The 16461-nt window shown below is 43.0% G+C and overlaps 1 protein-coding gene across 2 annotated transcripts in view; it reads left to right on the top strand.

Annotated features, from left to right (window-relative positions):
* The window catches only part of bcl11bb (BCL11 transcription factor B b), a 38553-nt gene extending 22356 nt beyond the window's left edge, over nt 1-16197 (top strand). The window contains exons 3-4 of one of the 2 annotated variants that reach the window (XM_008398251.2): nt 10782-12695; nt 15276-16197. In XM_008398251.2, the coding sequence (XP_008396473.1) occupies nt 10782-12695; nt 15276-15370 (2009 nt within the window). In that variant the 3' untranslated portion in view covers nt 15371-16197. Of the gene's footprint in view, nt 1-10781; nt 14194-15275 lie in introns of those variants that run through there. The other variant, XM_008398250.2, reaches the window with a different exon arrangement.
* The last annotated feature ends 264 nt before the right edge of the window (nt 16198-16461 follow it).

Genomic DNA, 16461 nt, shown 5'->3' with positions numbered 1-16461 from the left:
TATTTATAATTTGTTTTCATTTTTCTTACATTTGCTCAGATGGAAGCAGACATCTGCTTTGGATCATTTTGAACTTAGACATGAAAATGTCATTTGAATAGTCAGGCCTTGTTTTAGAAACTTTAACAACTCTACTACACGTTTACTTGGAAAGCAGAGGCCTTAATGTAAAAATGTAATATTATTCTTAGGTAAAAAGACAATTTTTCTCCTTGTTTACAACCAGAGTTCAGTTAACAGTAATTACATGACTTGCAAATTATTGTGTAATGTAATACTCTACAGGCGATCTGACAAGCGAGAGTGAGAAAAGACCTTTTTTTTTCTCATGACATCAATGTTAATACACTGCTGAAACAAACTCTTAGGGGGGAAAAAGGCAATAAAAGTGATGTAAAAGTCTGCATGCATTTCATCTGGATAAATAGGAATCCAGAGCCATCCCAGGATTGTTAACAGGATTTTGGTATTCGGTCTCATTTCCAGTTTTTAGTATTCATTAAATTAATAGCAGTAAATAAGCGGGGGAGGGGGAAACAACATTGCTTCTCTCATTTGTTCATTTAGTCTGGCAGTTGAGTCTGAAGTGCAGTGTTTGAGTGTGGAGTCAGGAAAATGTTATTTATTTACTGATGAATTTGCTGCTACTTTGTGTATAAAATGTGATTTCAGCAAAGGCAGGAGCAACAGATGAGCAATATTAAACCATGAGTATAAATTACGTAGTAATAATAATAATAATAATAATAATAATAATTCAATAATTGTGAATTCTTTAAACTGCAAATAAAGCATCCTAAATGGGAATTTTACAGAACATAATACATACATAATAGAAAGTTTGTAATCTAAATATTTTTTTGTAAGCAGTTAAGTGCTCTTGGGACCCCCTGCTGGCCTGGAGGACTGATGCAGCCCGCTCTGTTTTTTTAATGAACATACTTCAGAGCAGAAATTGTGGAAGGTTAATGGCTAAAAGGTTAAATTGATACATGAAAATATGACCAATTATAAAAATGTACATACACAACATAGTTTAATAATTTTCAGATTAGTTTGTTCTCCTGTGTTACAGTATAATTTTTTTTTGTTAAAGGCATAAAGCATTACAAAAATAGTAGCAAGATAATTTTTATTCCAACAAGGTGGCATGTAAATCGTTTTTGTGACGACCATAAATGAGATGTGTCGTTAATTTGGGAATGACTGCTTCAGAGTAAAAAAGCTTTGAATTAGCAATCTAAATTAGCATTAGTGCAAATGGTAAAGTAGTAGTATAGTTATAGTGGTAGTTATAGCTACTTTACCATTTAATGTTAAAAAAAAGAACAAAACACTGTTTGAAAAGCCTTAATCAGTTCCTGATGTATATATGCTCACCCTTACTGTTTTCTCATCAAGTATGATGAATGAAATTAGCCAAACAAAACCATAAAATGAACTTTAATCAGAATATTTTGCCAGGATTTGCTACCAACATGTACTGTTTTATTTAATCACTATTTCAGACTTCAATCTGACATACTTGATTCAAATGCGAATAATTTAGGATTAATATTCAATAAAGTTCCTCTTTTTACAGTGCAGTGAAGAAACATGTTAAACAACAGGGATTAGATGACGACTGTTATCCGGCGCTGACTCTACTGGACTTTACAGTGTTTGTGAGGGGAGAGAGAATAAAGTTTTAATGGGGTGCTGTAAGCTGGGAGGGCTCGTGCACCATTCAAGGCCTCGCTTGTTTCTTCCTGTGGGCTCCCAGTTAAGCAGGACCGGCTACTCAGCTTTAGTGGGCAGAGCCCAGCTGGGATCCATTACTGCATGGCACTCTCTGTGAATGAATAGGCATATAGCATGCAAACACATATACACAAACACCACAAGCTCGCACCACAAAAGAGCCACTGTCTGAAATGCAACGTGTGAGAAAAAGGCTCGCTTTTGGGAGCGTTTGCAACAGGAAATGAGCACCACACGTTGTGATCCAACGCCTAAATAGTTATCACAATTTATAGATATTATGTGTAAGTAATTTAATTATTCGTAGTGTGCTGCGCTTAGGCAAATACGCGTGATGGCTACTATGTATGAAATGACATTTTCGTGACATTTAGAGACTCCACGTAGCAAATTTTTGCACGAGTCGATTTCATTTTCTGCGCCGGCGTTCCTCGGGCTCATTTCGATGTAAAACCTTAAGCAAACACTGTGGCGTACCTGCACACCAAGTCTCCATTTTATTGTCAAATCAGTTTGAGTTTTCTGTCGCTGTATGCCATACTTTCTTTTAAAGTTTTTTCTGTTTTTTATTTCCTGTTTTTCTTTTAGAAATATTTGCAGTTTATTCCCATCTGTGAAAGTATATCTATATTGTTTTTTTCTTTTAGTGGACAATTGTAGATTCTGTTTTAGTCACCATACCTCACATTTAAATGACTTTAAGAATGACACCGCTGCTTCTTTTTTCTTGTTTCTTGCTTTCCCTGCTGACTTTTCATTGTACAATAGATCAGAGATGAACTGATTGCAGGGGCGAATCTACAGGGGGGGATGGCGGGTCAGTTGCCCACCCTGCAGTAAAGACATGCCTCCTCTCTCAACCCATAAATGTTATGTCTTTTTAAAATAAAACTTTTTAAATAACATAATTATGAACAAATAAATGACAAAGGACATTTATAACCAAAACTTGCCTTTGTTTTCTTAGTACAGCAGTTTTTTCCCATTTTTGTGGATATTTTGTTGTTTCTGGAGATTTTCCACATACTTCACAGAGGTTCAGCATTGCCACCCTGCTATGACCTTTCCCCCCTCCGTCTTTTGTCCCCCTCATGTAAAAGTTTGTAGCCCCGCCACTGACTGACTGTAATCTCACCCCGCCGAGACAACCAAGACACTTCTCTACTGTTATTTCCATTTTAGCAGCTTCTTCAGGAATGTTTGTTTTTTTATTTTTCGTACTTTGAACCTCTCCTCTTCTTATGACTCGTCTTTCCCACCGCGTGGCCCAAACAGCTTTAATCCCCCTCTCCATCTCACTCCTCTCTCTTACATCTTCTTTTCAACCGCAAGCACGGCTGAGTGTCGTCCATTTGTCAGGCTCGCATGACAGACAGCAAACCCCAGAAGCGTGCGCGGGGGTCCCCTCGCGTCCCCACCCATCCCCAACACACACACACACACGCACACACAGATGCAGTTATTTTTTATTTTTTTATTTTATTGAAGTTGATGGCAATGAGTCAGGCTTAGAGAAATGCCACAGAGAGCTTAGCTAATGCACTTTGCCGAGCTCCCTTTTTTCTTTTCATTCTCTGGGTTTCTGTCTCCGTTGCTCCCTCGCCAGGAGTCGTAGCTCTTCACTGACAGAGAGGTCTTGCCAGTCCATTTTGCACGCTGCGTCCCTTGTGCCCTCCTTGCCTAATGGAAGCAACACGCTCCGCGAGAACCTCCCGCTCCTCATCCTCCTTCTCCTCCCTCTTGCGCATTGTTGTTCAGCTGGACCTGCTCGCCCCGTCTCCCCCCGCGTTTTCTGCGCGTGTGCGCCTGCGATCAAGCTGCTCGGTGGAGACACCCAATCCCCTTTTTATTGTTCGTTTGACCCACATCCCAGGAGGAATGGGGGTCGGGGCGGAGCACCCAGATACCTTGGGACAGGTGCTCAGTGTGAGATGGGCCAGGCGGGAAAAAGTTGCAGATAAAGGAAAAAAAAAACATTTTGTCCATGGCTTTTTGGGGGCGTGGGGTGGATCTGTGGGTCTTTTTAAGTTGCGCTGTTGCTTTAAATCTTCTCTTGGGCCTATCAAGGCATTTCAGCTGGTTATATTGGCTGCAGGCACACACACACACGCACACACACACAGATGTATATGGTTAACAGGCCAAAGCTGCTACGAGTTAGCATGGAGCCAGTCACACTGTGTGAGAGCCTTACCCCCTGCCTGCTACTGCCACCCTCCATGCTCTCTCTCTCTCTCTCTCCTTTCCCTTTCCTCTGCCTTTCTTTTGCTACACGTGTTTCTCTCTACTTTTTCCGCTGCGACATTACTGTCCTTGCCATCCTCTTCGACAAAGAACACATACACACACGCACACTGGCAGATGATCTCTGTGGCCCCTGATTAGTCTCCTTCATGACAAACAAGCCGTCAAAAGCTGAGGGAAGGAAAAAGAGGAGTGGGGATGCTCTGACGGGGAACAGAGCAGAGGTGCAACCGGGGGGTTGCAGGGGGTGGGAGGTGTGAGAGGAGGGGCTGGGGGGGCAAGGGGTGAGGCGAGGAGGCTGGGACCCCTGGGGACCCCCTAGATCACAGCCATGCTAATGAGGAGCTGCTTCGCCAGCAGCGGAGGTGTCAGCTAAAGCCCTGACAGGTGCACATGCACGTACTCCCAGGGATTGTGAGAGTGTGTGAACAAAGAGAGCGAATGTGTGCGTGTGTAAGTCTGTGTGTTGCGTGCACTGAAAACAGAGAAGGGAGAGGGGGAGGGGGGGACTGCAGGAGGGCAGGTTTACGTCCCAGTGGCCTAGCCTGCGGGCGGCTTTGTTCTGTATGCAAATGCATCGCCCCGGCGCGCTGTCGCCCTTGATGGAATGCCGGAGCGGCGGAGCAGCACCTGAACCGGCGGAATGTCGCGGCGCTCACTCGCGTCCCTGACACCTCCTGTAGCACATTCTCCTCATCTTCCTCCCTAACAGCCAGCACCTGCACCGCTCTGTCCCGTGTCTTACATTAATGCGACGTTGTTCCGCACAGTCTGTTCCGCCGCCAGATGTCAGATAACTCGCCCCCCGTGAGCTCTGGAGTCCGGATGCCGCTCGGCTGTCCTGTAGGATCTGTGGTAGAATTTCACACACCGTGAACTTTTCACTTTTTTTTTTTTTTTTTGTCATGTCACTACCTTCAAACTTTACTGTATTTTATTGGGCGTTCTTTTTTTTATGAGACGTAGCACATAATTGCTAGTTGAAAGGAAAAGGATGTGTGGTTTTCGTTTTTGTTTTTCATACAACAATAAAAAATAAAATAAAATTATGGTGCTTGTTGAGCTCCAGCAGATTTAGAAACAGGAAAAAAAAAAGAGAAAATTCAAACTCAGTCAGGCTGGATAGATGGAGAACATCTTTTGACATCAATTCTCATTCAATTCTCACCACAGATTACCAACTGGATTTAGGTCTAGGCTTTGACTGGACCATTTCATCTTTCTGTTTCGGAATATTGTCCTGCTGAAATCTCTGCTGCCACCCTGAAGGATTCCCCTGACTTTAACTCCAGCCACTTTCATATCAGTTCTGCTGAAAAAAGTCTTCCCCAGAACATGATGCTGCCACTACCATGTTACATGATGTGTTTAGGCTACTGGTTTAATATTTTACATGTAGGACTAACAAAAACAAGTCTGTTAACTTGTTTTATAACTTAACCACTTAACTGTCATAAAGACCCACTGACTTGCATGCAAGTGTTTCTGGGGTGACAGTTAAAGGATTAAACTTCACAGTAGAGGTGGGAGATAAAAACTTTTTTTAGAATTTTATCACAACATTTTGTGGTACCATTGTGATAGCCATTAAGAGCATGACAATAAAAAACCTATTTATTACCGATTTCTTTTTAAGCAATAAATAGTTTTGCAGAACGATGAGTGCATGGCACAGCATTCAGAGTGCCACAAACACAAATATTGTTCTTGAGAAACATTCTCCACTGAAATTGACTTTTTCAGGATGCCACTTACTTGGAAAAAAAGGGAGATTTATTCAACTGAACTGCAAAAAGTAACTGCCTTTAACCGTATTTTTGAATTTACCCATATTTATTGATGCTCTCGGACAAAAAGTGCAGCTAAATTAGCAGACGTCTACTGTCAGGTTTAAAAAAAAAAGTTGTTAACATCTATGCCCCTGCTGTGTTCCTAAGTATTTATGATGCTGTCTGTTCTCTAATGTTCTCCAACAGAACAACTGGATTTATACTTTTTGAGATTAAATTACACACAGGTACTCCTCTAGGCCATTGGTGAAAGTATCAGAGTAAAAGGAGGAGGATACGACTGCATGCCACGCCTTTTTTTTTTTAAAATTCGGAAAAACATTTGAAAGCCATTAACGTTCTATTTTCTATTGATTTACTCAAGACAAAATGAGAAAAAGTGATGTGAATTTGCTGAGGTACAGTCGTCGTGGGTCTACTTTGACCCGCTCTTTTCTTGCAGAACGCTGACCCTGCAGGTCCCACAGGATTACATCACCTGATAAAGGCCACTAAGTGGAAACGGAGGGACCTCAGGCTTTAATGAAACAATCAGAAATCGCACGTCGGCATTCCAGGATGGCATATGTGAATTCCTTGGCTCGAGTCAAACCCACACGGCCGCAGTGTACAGACTGGTTCATACGTCAGCACTGCCAGACTCACGCCACCTTTGCTACACTAGCCATATGCAAACAGTCAATACCGTGGCTTCTCTTTGTACACTGGCATTTTGTTTGTACTTTTTAAGGCAAAATAATGGCTATAAAAGGCAATCTGGAAAGAATAAAATCTGATGTAAAGCTCAGATCTCAGTCCCTGTAGACTGGGTTAATTGGCCTGGTGGTTTAGTAAAAAAAAAAAAAAAAACAACGCAGGAGAGAGGGAGAGCATTATTACTGGCCCACCTCAGCTTCCATGCATGTGCCAATGTTTTAATAACTTCCTCCAGGCCTCCTGGCCCTTAGCCCTTGTTTCCCCGCGCAGGACAAAGAGCTGCCCTCCTGAGCTGGTCCCGGGTCTGTATTGTGCACTTCCTTCCCCCCCCTTGTTTTCATGGGAAAGCCTGCCAGCGTGAACACCTGGGCAGAGAAATAACAGATAGTCTCCCCTCTCTTTTAGGTGAATTCCATTACAGCAAAGCGTTTTACAAATTGCTGGCAAAACGACAGAAAAAAAAAAAACAGCAGCGGAAACACTGTGGCGTATTACTGAATCCTGCTGCGACTCCATTTCATTTAATCTCTCATCTCAGCCTCATTCACAAAGAAAGGAAAAAAAACACACACACACCCATACACACGCACACACACAGGAGTGTGTGGCAGAGTAAATTGAGCGATTAGGTCCAGCGTCGGTGGCTGCGTTGAGAAGGAGGAGGATGTAATCGTTCTAACTGGCACTTGACCTCGGCGGTCAGAGGGGGGAAAGGTCAGGGCCTGCATGTCGGACAGGCGACTGTGATTACCACAGACTGAAGCGTGACATGACCCGCCATGATCCTTTAATGAGGGCTTGTATTGGCCAGAGCACTGAATGTCAACCCTCTCTCAACGTTTAGCTTTCATCCTATCAATTTACACTATAAAAAATTTGTTTTTTGGGATACCAATTATTGGGCTGAAATATATCACAGCTCTATATCAATATTTGGTGGAATAACCATGAGGCCTTCTATGGGGTTCAGTGCAGTGGTGTCTTAATTTATTCCAGAGCTGTATATATAAAAAACACGTACATAAGTTTGTAAATATGTCAGCTTTTTTAAATGTTTGTAATAAATACTAAACTTTGATTAAATGACTGACGCCGTTTGTTCTATGAACAGTTCTAGTTTGAGATGAGGGGGCAGTAAGGCTAAAATGTTTGTGTGTGCTATAATAAATAATTATATCAACTTAATGACAGTTGATATAAAGTATTTTGAGTCAAGAGACTGCTGTAAAACAGTTTTTGAAGCAAGAATTTCAGTTTTTTTTTATCCAGCTTTAGCTAGTTTTAGGGACAGTGCTAATGTTAAAGTCAAACTGAAGCTGAGCAACTTTGTTAATGACAAAGATTGTTAATTTCATTGACAATCTTTGTCAATGAAATTAACTAAGGACAGCAAAGAAAAGATGAACACGCCACCTTATCAGAATGCATTCAGAAAGTTTATTACCACCTCAGTAGAGTGCTTTTTTTTCCTCGTCTGTAAGTCACAAACCACATAAGGTACATGATCCCAATGACTTGTTAGAAAATTGCTAATTTAATTGGGAACGATTTTTTAGAGATTGACTGGAAACCAATAATGTCTTTTAGCTAATAAACTACACAAAGCTACAGATCTTTACAGAACAGAACCGGCCCAAGACTCTGGCAAGCAGAGTTGTTGGAAACCCAACGAGAGGTTGACTTTTTACATTGAACTCAAAACTTTACATTTGTTCTGTTATTTTTGTTAAAATATGTTAACAATGACCCGCTTTACAAATCTTACTGACAAGATTTAATGCTAAAGTCAAATTTGTTTGCTAGCAGAGCTTCCTAACCCTCAGTCCATTGATGTTGCTAATGAAGACAAACCAGATCAACAAAGGGATCTAAGTAAATACAGATTACCAATCCAAGTAATTTCATTAAAAATAGTTTAAATGAACAGATTTCATTTAAATTTCTTTTAGCTGCTAAATAATTTAACCTGTAATTAAAATCCAATGTATGTAAATTGTTACTTCGATTTCATTGGGTAACTTATAAAACTTTGCTTTATTATAGTCTGGTTTGCCATTTTTCCTGCTCTCTGTTCATCCCCTCCACCCCCTGTTGCTCGCTTGCTTGTTGGGGAAGTTGATGAAATTTGTCTTTGGCCGTCATTAAGCAGCCACTATTGACTGCCACTCTATTAGCTGTAACGCTTCCTTTAGCAGCATATGGTGCACCAGTGTAAGATATGACAAGATGCAAATTTGTTGCTGTAGCGGTGGTGGGGCTAGTAGGTTATGAGCATGGCGGGTTTTGATTTACTTGGATTCATAATCCTAGCATATATAGTGAAAAAAGAATAGAAAAAGCAGACATGAAGTAGCTCAATCCTTTATAGTTATTGATCAATTAGGTCCAGAGATAATACAGCTCTGTCCCGGTGGGGGCATGTAAATAGCCTCCATGTGTGTGGTGCGGTGTGTGCGCCCAAGCCCGTCAGGTCCCTTAAATCCCCCCCCCCACCCCTCTTCTTTACCCCTTCACTCTTTTTCTCTTCCCCTCCCTGGCTCTCTTCTCCCCATCCAAGCTGTTAAGCTGTCCAGCTCTCCGCTGCCAAGCGGCCGTGTGAAGCTTAGCCAAACTAAACACGGGCAGGCAGCCCGCCACTCGCCCCACACACGCACGCAGTCGTGCATGTGCGAACGCAGACGCACATGCCCCCACCCGTGCACGCACAAACGGGGGGCTCTGCTCGCACGCACGTGCGCCAATGCGCTACCCCATATTAGCAGTGAGAGTCGGGTCGCGTCCCAACCCACACAAATAGTGAAAGTGACGGCTGCACCAGAGCACTGCTAATAGCGGAGGAAAACCGACAGAATCAGTAAATGAGCCCCTCATTAACTTTTTCTGACCCTTTCTCCCCAGAGGCAAGCCAAACCAATCACAGTGCCAAATCAGCTTCCTGTACCAGACACTGATCCAACATCAGCTTTCGCTCATCTGCTCTCCTCGGTGCAAAGTGAGAGCGTGTGAATTTGTGCGAGAAAGGATGTAGACTGTGGAGCGGAGAGAGCATATTCCTGAGCGTGTATCAGTGTCTGCATGTGTGTTTTACATTCCATTATAAAGGGTGGCTTTGAGGCAGTCAGCCATCTTAAGGACTCTTTTGTTGATCATATAAAACTCTGGCCAAGCCTAACTTCCCCGGCTTTGTGTTGGCCCCTCCGGGGCTTGGAGCTCTGGGACGACTGTACCAACTTGACTCCACTTGCGGTAGCCACTGATCATAAAGTAGATTCAGATGCCTTGCAAGCAAACACAAGACTGTGGAAATGCCTCTTCAGTGGAAGCCTGCGTTCAATTAGATGAACCTCTACCGGGGTTCTTTTTTCTTTTCCTTTTTTTTTTCCTGTGAGTCAAAAGCAGGCTGACAGGGCCATGCCACAGTGACTGATAGATGCATTTGGCATTATTAAGTCACTGCATTTAAAGGGGTAATTTGTCAACGAGTGACGCTCAGTTCTCAGAGTGTGGAGCCACAACAGATCTCTTTACAGTCCCCCGTAACTACACCAGTGACGCAGGGATCCATTTAATGTGGACACACAGTTATAAAACCAGCGGCACTTTTATTTACTCATCAGCTCCATCTCTTCTCTGGTGTGTGCTTCTCTGGTTTCTCTCTTTGCCTTCCCCTCCGGTTCCGTCCGCCACCCCCACCCCTAATATCTTCAGCTTTTTACCCATTGTTCGCTCCCCGGTTTCCATATGGAAATGACAGAGTTGACGAGATGGATCTGTATATTAAAGCCCTGCTGACATTAGAATTTGCATAATGTGTCACAGCCTAAGGGCAATACCTGCCACCTATATTAGCCTGTAGAAACACACCCTGTCTTATGAAGTCTCATAACACAACGCACAAACAGAAAGCTCATCTTACACTTCAGTCTCAGTGCAATAAATTTTCCCAAATGCCTCAGATGTTCACACCCAAAATAATTCAAAAGACAAAGGTTGGCTTATCTTAAGCACTGAAGAAGAATGCAACTTCTTTTTGTGTTTCTTGAAGTCATGGCTGTTCTTTTCCAAAAGGCTTCCTCACTCCTGACAGCGGATCGAAAGTTTATAAACTAAGACATGAAACATTTTTAGAAAACAAAACTGTGTCCAGTTTCCTATTTCTTGCACAACTGGAAATGTCATGTTTTCATTGACAAAGAATCTTCACCTATATGATCAGTGTGGTTGTTGAATAAAAATACTTTTTGTACATTATTTGAGAGAGGTGTGTTTTTACAATATTTTCTTTTTTCCCCTCTTTCTCTTGACCTTCAGATAAAGACGAACCATCCAGCTACATCTGTACTACCTGCAAGCAGACCTTCAACAGCGCCTGGTTCCTGCTTCAGCATGCCCAGCACACTCATGGCATTCGCATCTATCTCGACAACCATCTGGCCAACTGCTCCCTCACTCCCCGCATGGCTCTGCCTCCTCCCCCGGGAGCTGATGCCTTGCCTCGCTCCCCTCTCCCTACTTTCCTTGGCGACACCAACAACCCATTTCACCTCCTCCGCATGGCTGCGCCCTTGCTCAGGGAACACCCCCACCCTCCAGGGTACATGGAGACCCGCCTTCCTGCGACGCCGCCCTTTGTCAGCCCTCCGCCTCCCCCTAGGCCACCTCTAGAGCGACTGGGCCCAGAGGAAATGGGGCTGCTGTCACAGCACCCCAGTGCCTTTGAGAGGGTGATGAGAATGACCCCCATGGAGCCGCCGTCCATGGACTTCTCCCGTCGACTGAGAGAACTAGCGGGCAACACAACCAATAACGGTGGGCCCACGCCCCCTCTGTCACCAAACCGCGTGCCACCCATGCACCGCCTGCTGAGTCCGACGCTTTTCCAGCCTGGTGCCAAGCCCCCAACATTTCTCACCTATGCCCCACAGCCACCCGTATCCCAGGTGGGGCATGGCTCCTCCAGCCCTCCAGACACACAGGGTCAGAATAATGCCCCTGGAAAATCAAAATCCTGCGAGTTCTGCGGCAAGATCTTCAAGTTTCAGAGCAACCTAATTGTCCACAGACGCAGTCACACAGGAGAGAGGCCCTACAAGTGTCATCTGTGTGATCATGCCTGCTCCCAGGCCAGCAAACTTAAAAGGCACATGAAAACACATATGCACAACAAGTCTGGGAACATGACAGGCTCTCCAGAACAGGGGAGTCGGGGAGAGGACGGAGAAGGTGAGGGAAAAAATCGAGAGGGCGATGTGAGGGTTATGGAAATGGAGAATGAGGAAGAAGAGGAAGATGAGGAAGAAGAGGAGGAGGAGGAAGAAGAGGAGGAGGAAGAGCTAAGGAATGGGAGTCGACCAGATTCCAACCTGAGTGAGGACTCCCAGGAATTCAGTCACAACAGAGAAAATGGTCCCAGACGGTCCCCTGAGGAGAAACCCATGAGTGGGGACAGAGTAAATGACAATGGCGGGGTGGGCATGATGCACCCATACAACCACCTGGACAATCACCTCAGACTTAACCCTAACAAGAGAAGCTTGGAGAGACAACCTAATGGAGACAGTGGGGAGAGGAATGAAGCAGAGAGAGAAAATGACAGGGAACCAAACAGAGAGCGAGAGGAGCAAGAGGATATTAGGCCCATGATGAATGGCAGGATCAGTGTAAGTGAAGTGGAGTCCTTTCCTGGGCTTTTTCAGCGTAGGCCCACCCCCATCACCAGCCCGAGCCCCTCCAACAACAAGAGGATCAAGATAGAGAAAGAACATTTGGATATTCCTCCGACCATACCCCTCATATCCCCAGAAAATGTCTACTCCCAGCTTCTGGCTGGCTACGCTGCTTCCCGCCACTTCATCAGAGAACCTTTCTTGGGGTTCACTGACTCCCGCCAGTCGCCATTCGCCACCTCCTCCGACCACTCCTCCTCGGAAACGGGAAGCCTGCGTTTCTCCACTCCGCCTGGGGAGCTGATCGAAGGCGGCAGCGCTTCGGGGCGCAGCGGAAGCAGCACCCCTCACCTGCTGCGGGGACCGGGGCCCGGCCGACCTCCCAGTTCGAAGGAGAAGCGAAACGACACCTGCGAGTACTGCGGCAAGGTGTTCAAGAACTGCAGCAACCTGACAGTCCACCGCCGCAGCCACACGGGGGAGCGGCCGTACAAGTGCGACCTGTGCAGCTACGCCTGCGCCCAGAGCTCCAAGCTGACGCGTCACATGAAGACCCACGGTCAGTTTGGGAAGGAGGTGTATCGATGCGACATTTGCCACATGCCCTTCAGTGTCTACAGCACACTGGAGAAACACATGAAGAAATGGCACGGTGAACATTTGATGGCCAGTGAGGTCAAACTGGAGCAAGCGGACAGAGGTTAAGCCACCAGCGATAAGTTATAAAGCATATGGTATACGGTACACACACATCTTCGCTCTCTCTTCACACACGCGCACACATGCACACACACGCAATTGCACACATACACGCACACAAATCCCAACACCACTTCTTCAGTGACGGGGCTTGGCTGGATTATCACACTCTTGAAAAAAAGAAAAGAAAAAAAAAAAACAAATTAAGATTGATTGATGTTTATCTTTTTTTTTCTTGTCACAGAAACTGCCACCTGAGAATATTACCAAATGGAAACTTTAATAACTTGTCTGAAATGCTCAACTGGGTGTTTCATGGCAAACAGTCTGAGGATTTTATCAGTTAGGAATCTATGGAGCCTTTCTACTGTGCAATAATTTCTGTATTTATTGGATTTTTGTAATGATATTTGGCATGTGCAGGTAAATCTTTGTGGGATTTCATATGGAGTTAGTTTTGAAATGTTCTAAAAAGAAACTTTTTTTTTTCTAAAATGCTATAACTGAGAAGACGTCACCACAAATACAATGTTTTACTTTTTTTTCCTTTAAGGAAGCTTGTTATCCTGTGAGAGTAAATTTGTGTGAAGCAGTTAGCTTTTAAAAGTAAAAAAAAAAAAGAAAAGGGAAAAAAAGAAAAGATTTGTTTTCTATATTACCTGCAGCAGCGGATTACAATCCATTCCCTCATACAGGCCTAAAGCACTGAATGTCTGCCTGACAATAAAACATCCTTTCTGGATTTTAAAAATCCGACATTTTCTTAGAGATCTGGTAAGTTGGTGTTAATTTATTCAGGGAGCGTTGTCCTTTTTAAGAAATGGCAAAAGAAAAAGCAAAAAAAAAAAAAACATTGGAACAATTTCAAAATGCAGTTACTGTATCGGTGTCCTTGCTGCAAAAAAGGACGTAAATAAAGGTTGCACTTAACAGATACCCTTAAACTGATGCTCAGTACATTCCTAATGTAGGATTAAACCACCATATTTAATATGTTGAATAAGTTAAGACTACTTGTGATTAATGTGAGAATGGGAACAGTCCTTTTTATGGTTTGTAAATATTAATTTTTTTATATATATATGTTAAAGTAGCCCTGACTGTAAATGAAAGATGGCCTAAATCTACACAATCAAAAAAAAAAAACAGCTGCTTACATATGACATGTAACTACCATCCTTTTCTTTTCTTCATTAAGCCCACCTCCAGTTCACTGTCAAATGGTCATTTGTTGAGCAAAATTTGCTTGCCTGTCAAAAACCACTCCCTCCTGTGTCTGATGTGGAACGTCTCAGCGACCAGAGCTGACTTCCTGTATCCCACGACGACCGCCCCCCACTCGCCTCACTCCCCCCCCCCCCAAAAAAAACCCTGGTTCTCAAATTAAATGAAATTCGCGTCCCTTCACGTTTCTCCGCTTTGAGCTTCTCCCTCTCTCAGATGGCATCTTTTCACAGTCCGCCAGCTCAGACTCATGCATTAAGAGTTGCTTTTTAAACGGGAAGGCCGCTCATTCGCCTCATGCGGCAAGACGAGGGGGGCTTTAACTCCCTGTAGCAGATTTTTGAGACAGTGTGCCCATACGTGTCTTTCGGGGATTACTTTTTTTTATTTTTTTATTTTCTGCATCGTTCATCCTAAAATGAGTCTGTTTGAACAAAAACAAAAAAAAATGAAAAAGCCATATGAGTTATAATAATTTGGAGCACAGCTGCACTAGGGGATGGCCGAGCGACCTTGAGTAGGGGCTATTCTTGTGGCAAAAATGAAAGATTGGAGCTGAGAAATGAAGACGTGTGAGAAAGAAATAGAGGGAGAGCAAGACCTTGACTGGGGAGAGTAGTCATTCAAATGAAATTGGAAGCATATGAATCATGTATTTTTATTTTTTTTGGTACCCAAATGCACATCTACTGGCCACATCTTATAACAGACCATCCGAGTGAGACAGAGTGAGCGTGAGAGGGAGGGAGAGACAGCGGAGCCACATGAAAGGAGAAAGAGGCTACATCTCTCATTCTAGTGCCGCAATCCTCAGCCATCGAAATCATAATCACTTGAAAGTTTGACCTACCATTCTGGCCTATTGTCAGGTTTTATCTGCACCACTTTGCTTTGATAGAACAAAAAGATATGCTGTGCTTTAAATGCAATCTCACTTGTTTTTTTGTTTTGTTTATTGGTTGTTTTTTTTCCTGGCAAATCTGAGAAAGAAAAAAAACGTCGCTGTCACAATGAGAGCTCTGCATAAGCTACATAGTTAGGTTATATTTTTGGTGAATTGACAACAGCGAGACTGGTGGAAGAGAAGCTTTCTTACATATTGTTTTGCATGAATGCAAAAAAATAAAGGAAAAGAGAGAGAAAAGGAATCAAGGTGCTTTTTTAATTTTTATTTCTTCTTAAACACGTCATGTATTATTTCCTTTTCCCCGTTCAGAGCCAGGCCAAGACGAGGCCGCGCAAACGCACTCGGACGATGGAACAGCGGAGAGCTCACAGAGACCCCAGATCACACACAGACATTCAGTCTAACAATATGTTTACAGTGTTGAAGTTTGCCATTTAAGAAAATACTCTTAGTGTTGACAATGATGATAAAGTGTTTTCATTTTTTCTTCATTTCGCCGACGTTCTCTCCAATAATTTGGCGGTTTTTGTACAATTTTCCTGGTGGAGGGGTTTTTACCTACATTAATGTGTTTCTGTATGATTGCTTGTTCACTGTATGGAAATTATGTAAATTGCTCAGTCGCGGCAGATATTTTCTTTTTCCTTATTTTTCGAACAACAGTGATGTCACTTTTGACTCCAGCTATTTGATTTTATATTTTTTTATATATATATGAATATATATAAATTTTTTTTTTTTGGACTTTTTTTTTTTTTTTCTTGAGCTATCCTTAGTGGATGTAAAACAAAATGATTGAGAAAAAAAAACCGGAGGAAAATAAAGCTGAAGGAAAAGCCTTCAGGCGAGCGCGGCGGTTTCGTGCAGGAATTCTTCTCCAAATCAATTTTCAAGGACCTTCGTGGACTTTCATGGTCTTCTCCTTATGTTTGGTTGAAGGTCTTGTGATGGCACTTACAACTGTAATTTTTTGGATACATTTTCATATTTCACTTTTCAACACGTTCACCTACACTCTTTGTACAAAAAAAAAAAAAAAGTTTCCTTGTTCCTTTTTTTGTTTTGTTTTTGTTTTGGGGGGGAGGGGGGACGTGCATCATTGTGAAAAAAAGTGTTTTCAGAACAGTACACATCTGCTGTTTTGAACATATATGTATTTTTGTAATGTGTTGAAAAATCAATACAAGAAAGCCAACACTTCAATAAATGTTGCAATTGCTCTATGAGAGAACCATCTCTTTTTATTCAGACTGCAATCCAGGTTTTACGAGAATTTGATTAGGACTTTGAAACGCAACACTTACACATAATGTTTAAATACTCTTCTGACTTGTTTTAGTTTAAAAAAATTATTCCCAAAAAACTGGAGACTGGTATGATCAGCGCTTTTGTCGTAAAACAAGGTCTCCTATAAGTGTCTCGGTTGATCTGGACCTTGTCCTGAGGAGTTTACACGTCCGAGCATGTGTGGATTTTCCTTCAGCTTCCTTCCTTC

Source organism: Poecilia reticulata, linkage group LG21 (genome assembly GCF_000633615.1).
Source record: "Poecilia reticulata strain Guanapo linkage group LG21, Guppy_female_1.0+MT, whole genome shotgun sequence".
NCBI lineage: Eukaryota > Metazoa > Chordata > Actinopteri > Cyprinodontiformes > Poeciliidae > Poecilia > Poecilia reticulata.
Note: the sequence above shows the minus strand (reverse complement) of the source record. Positions and strands in the feature narration are given on the sequence as shown.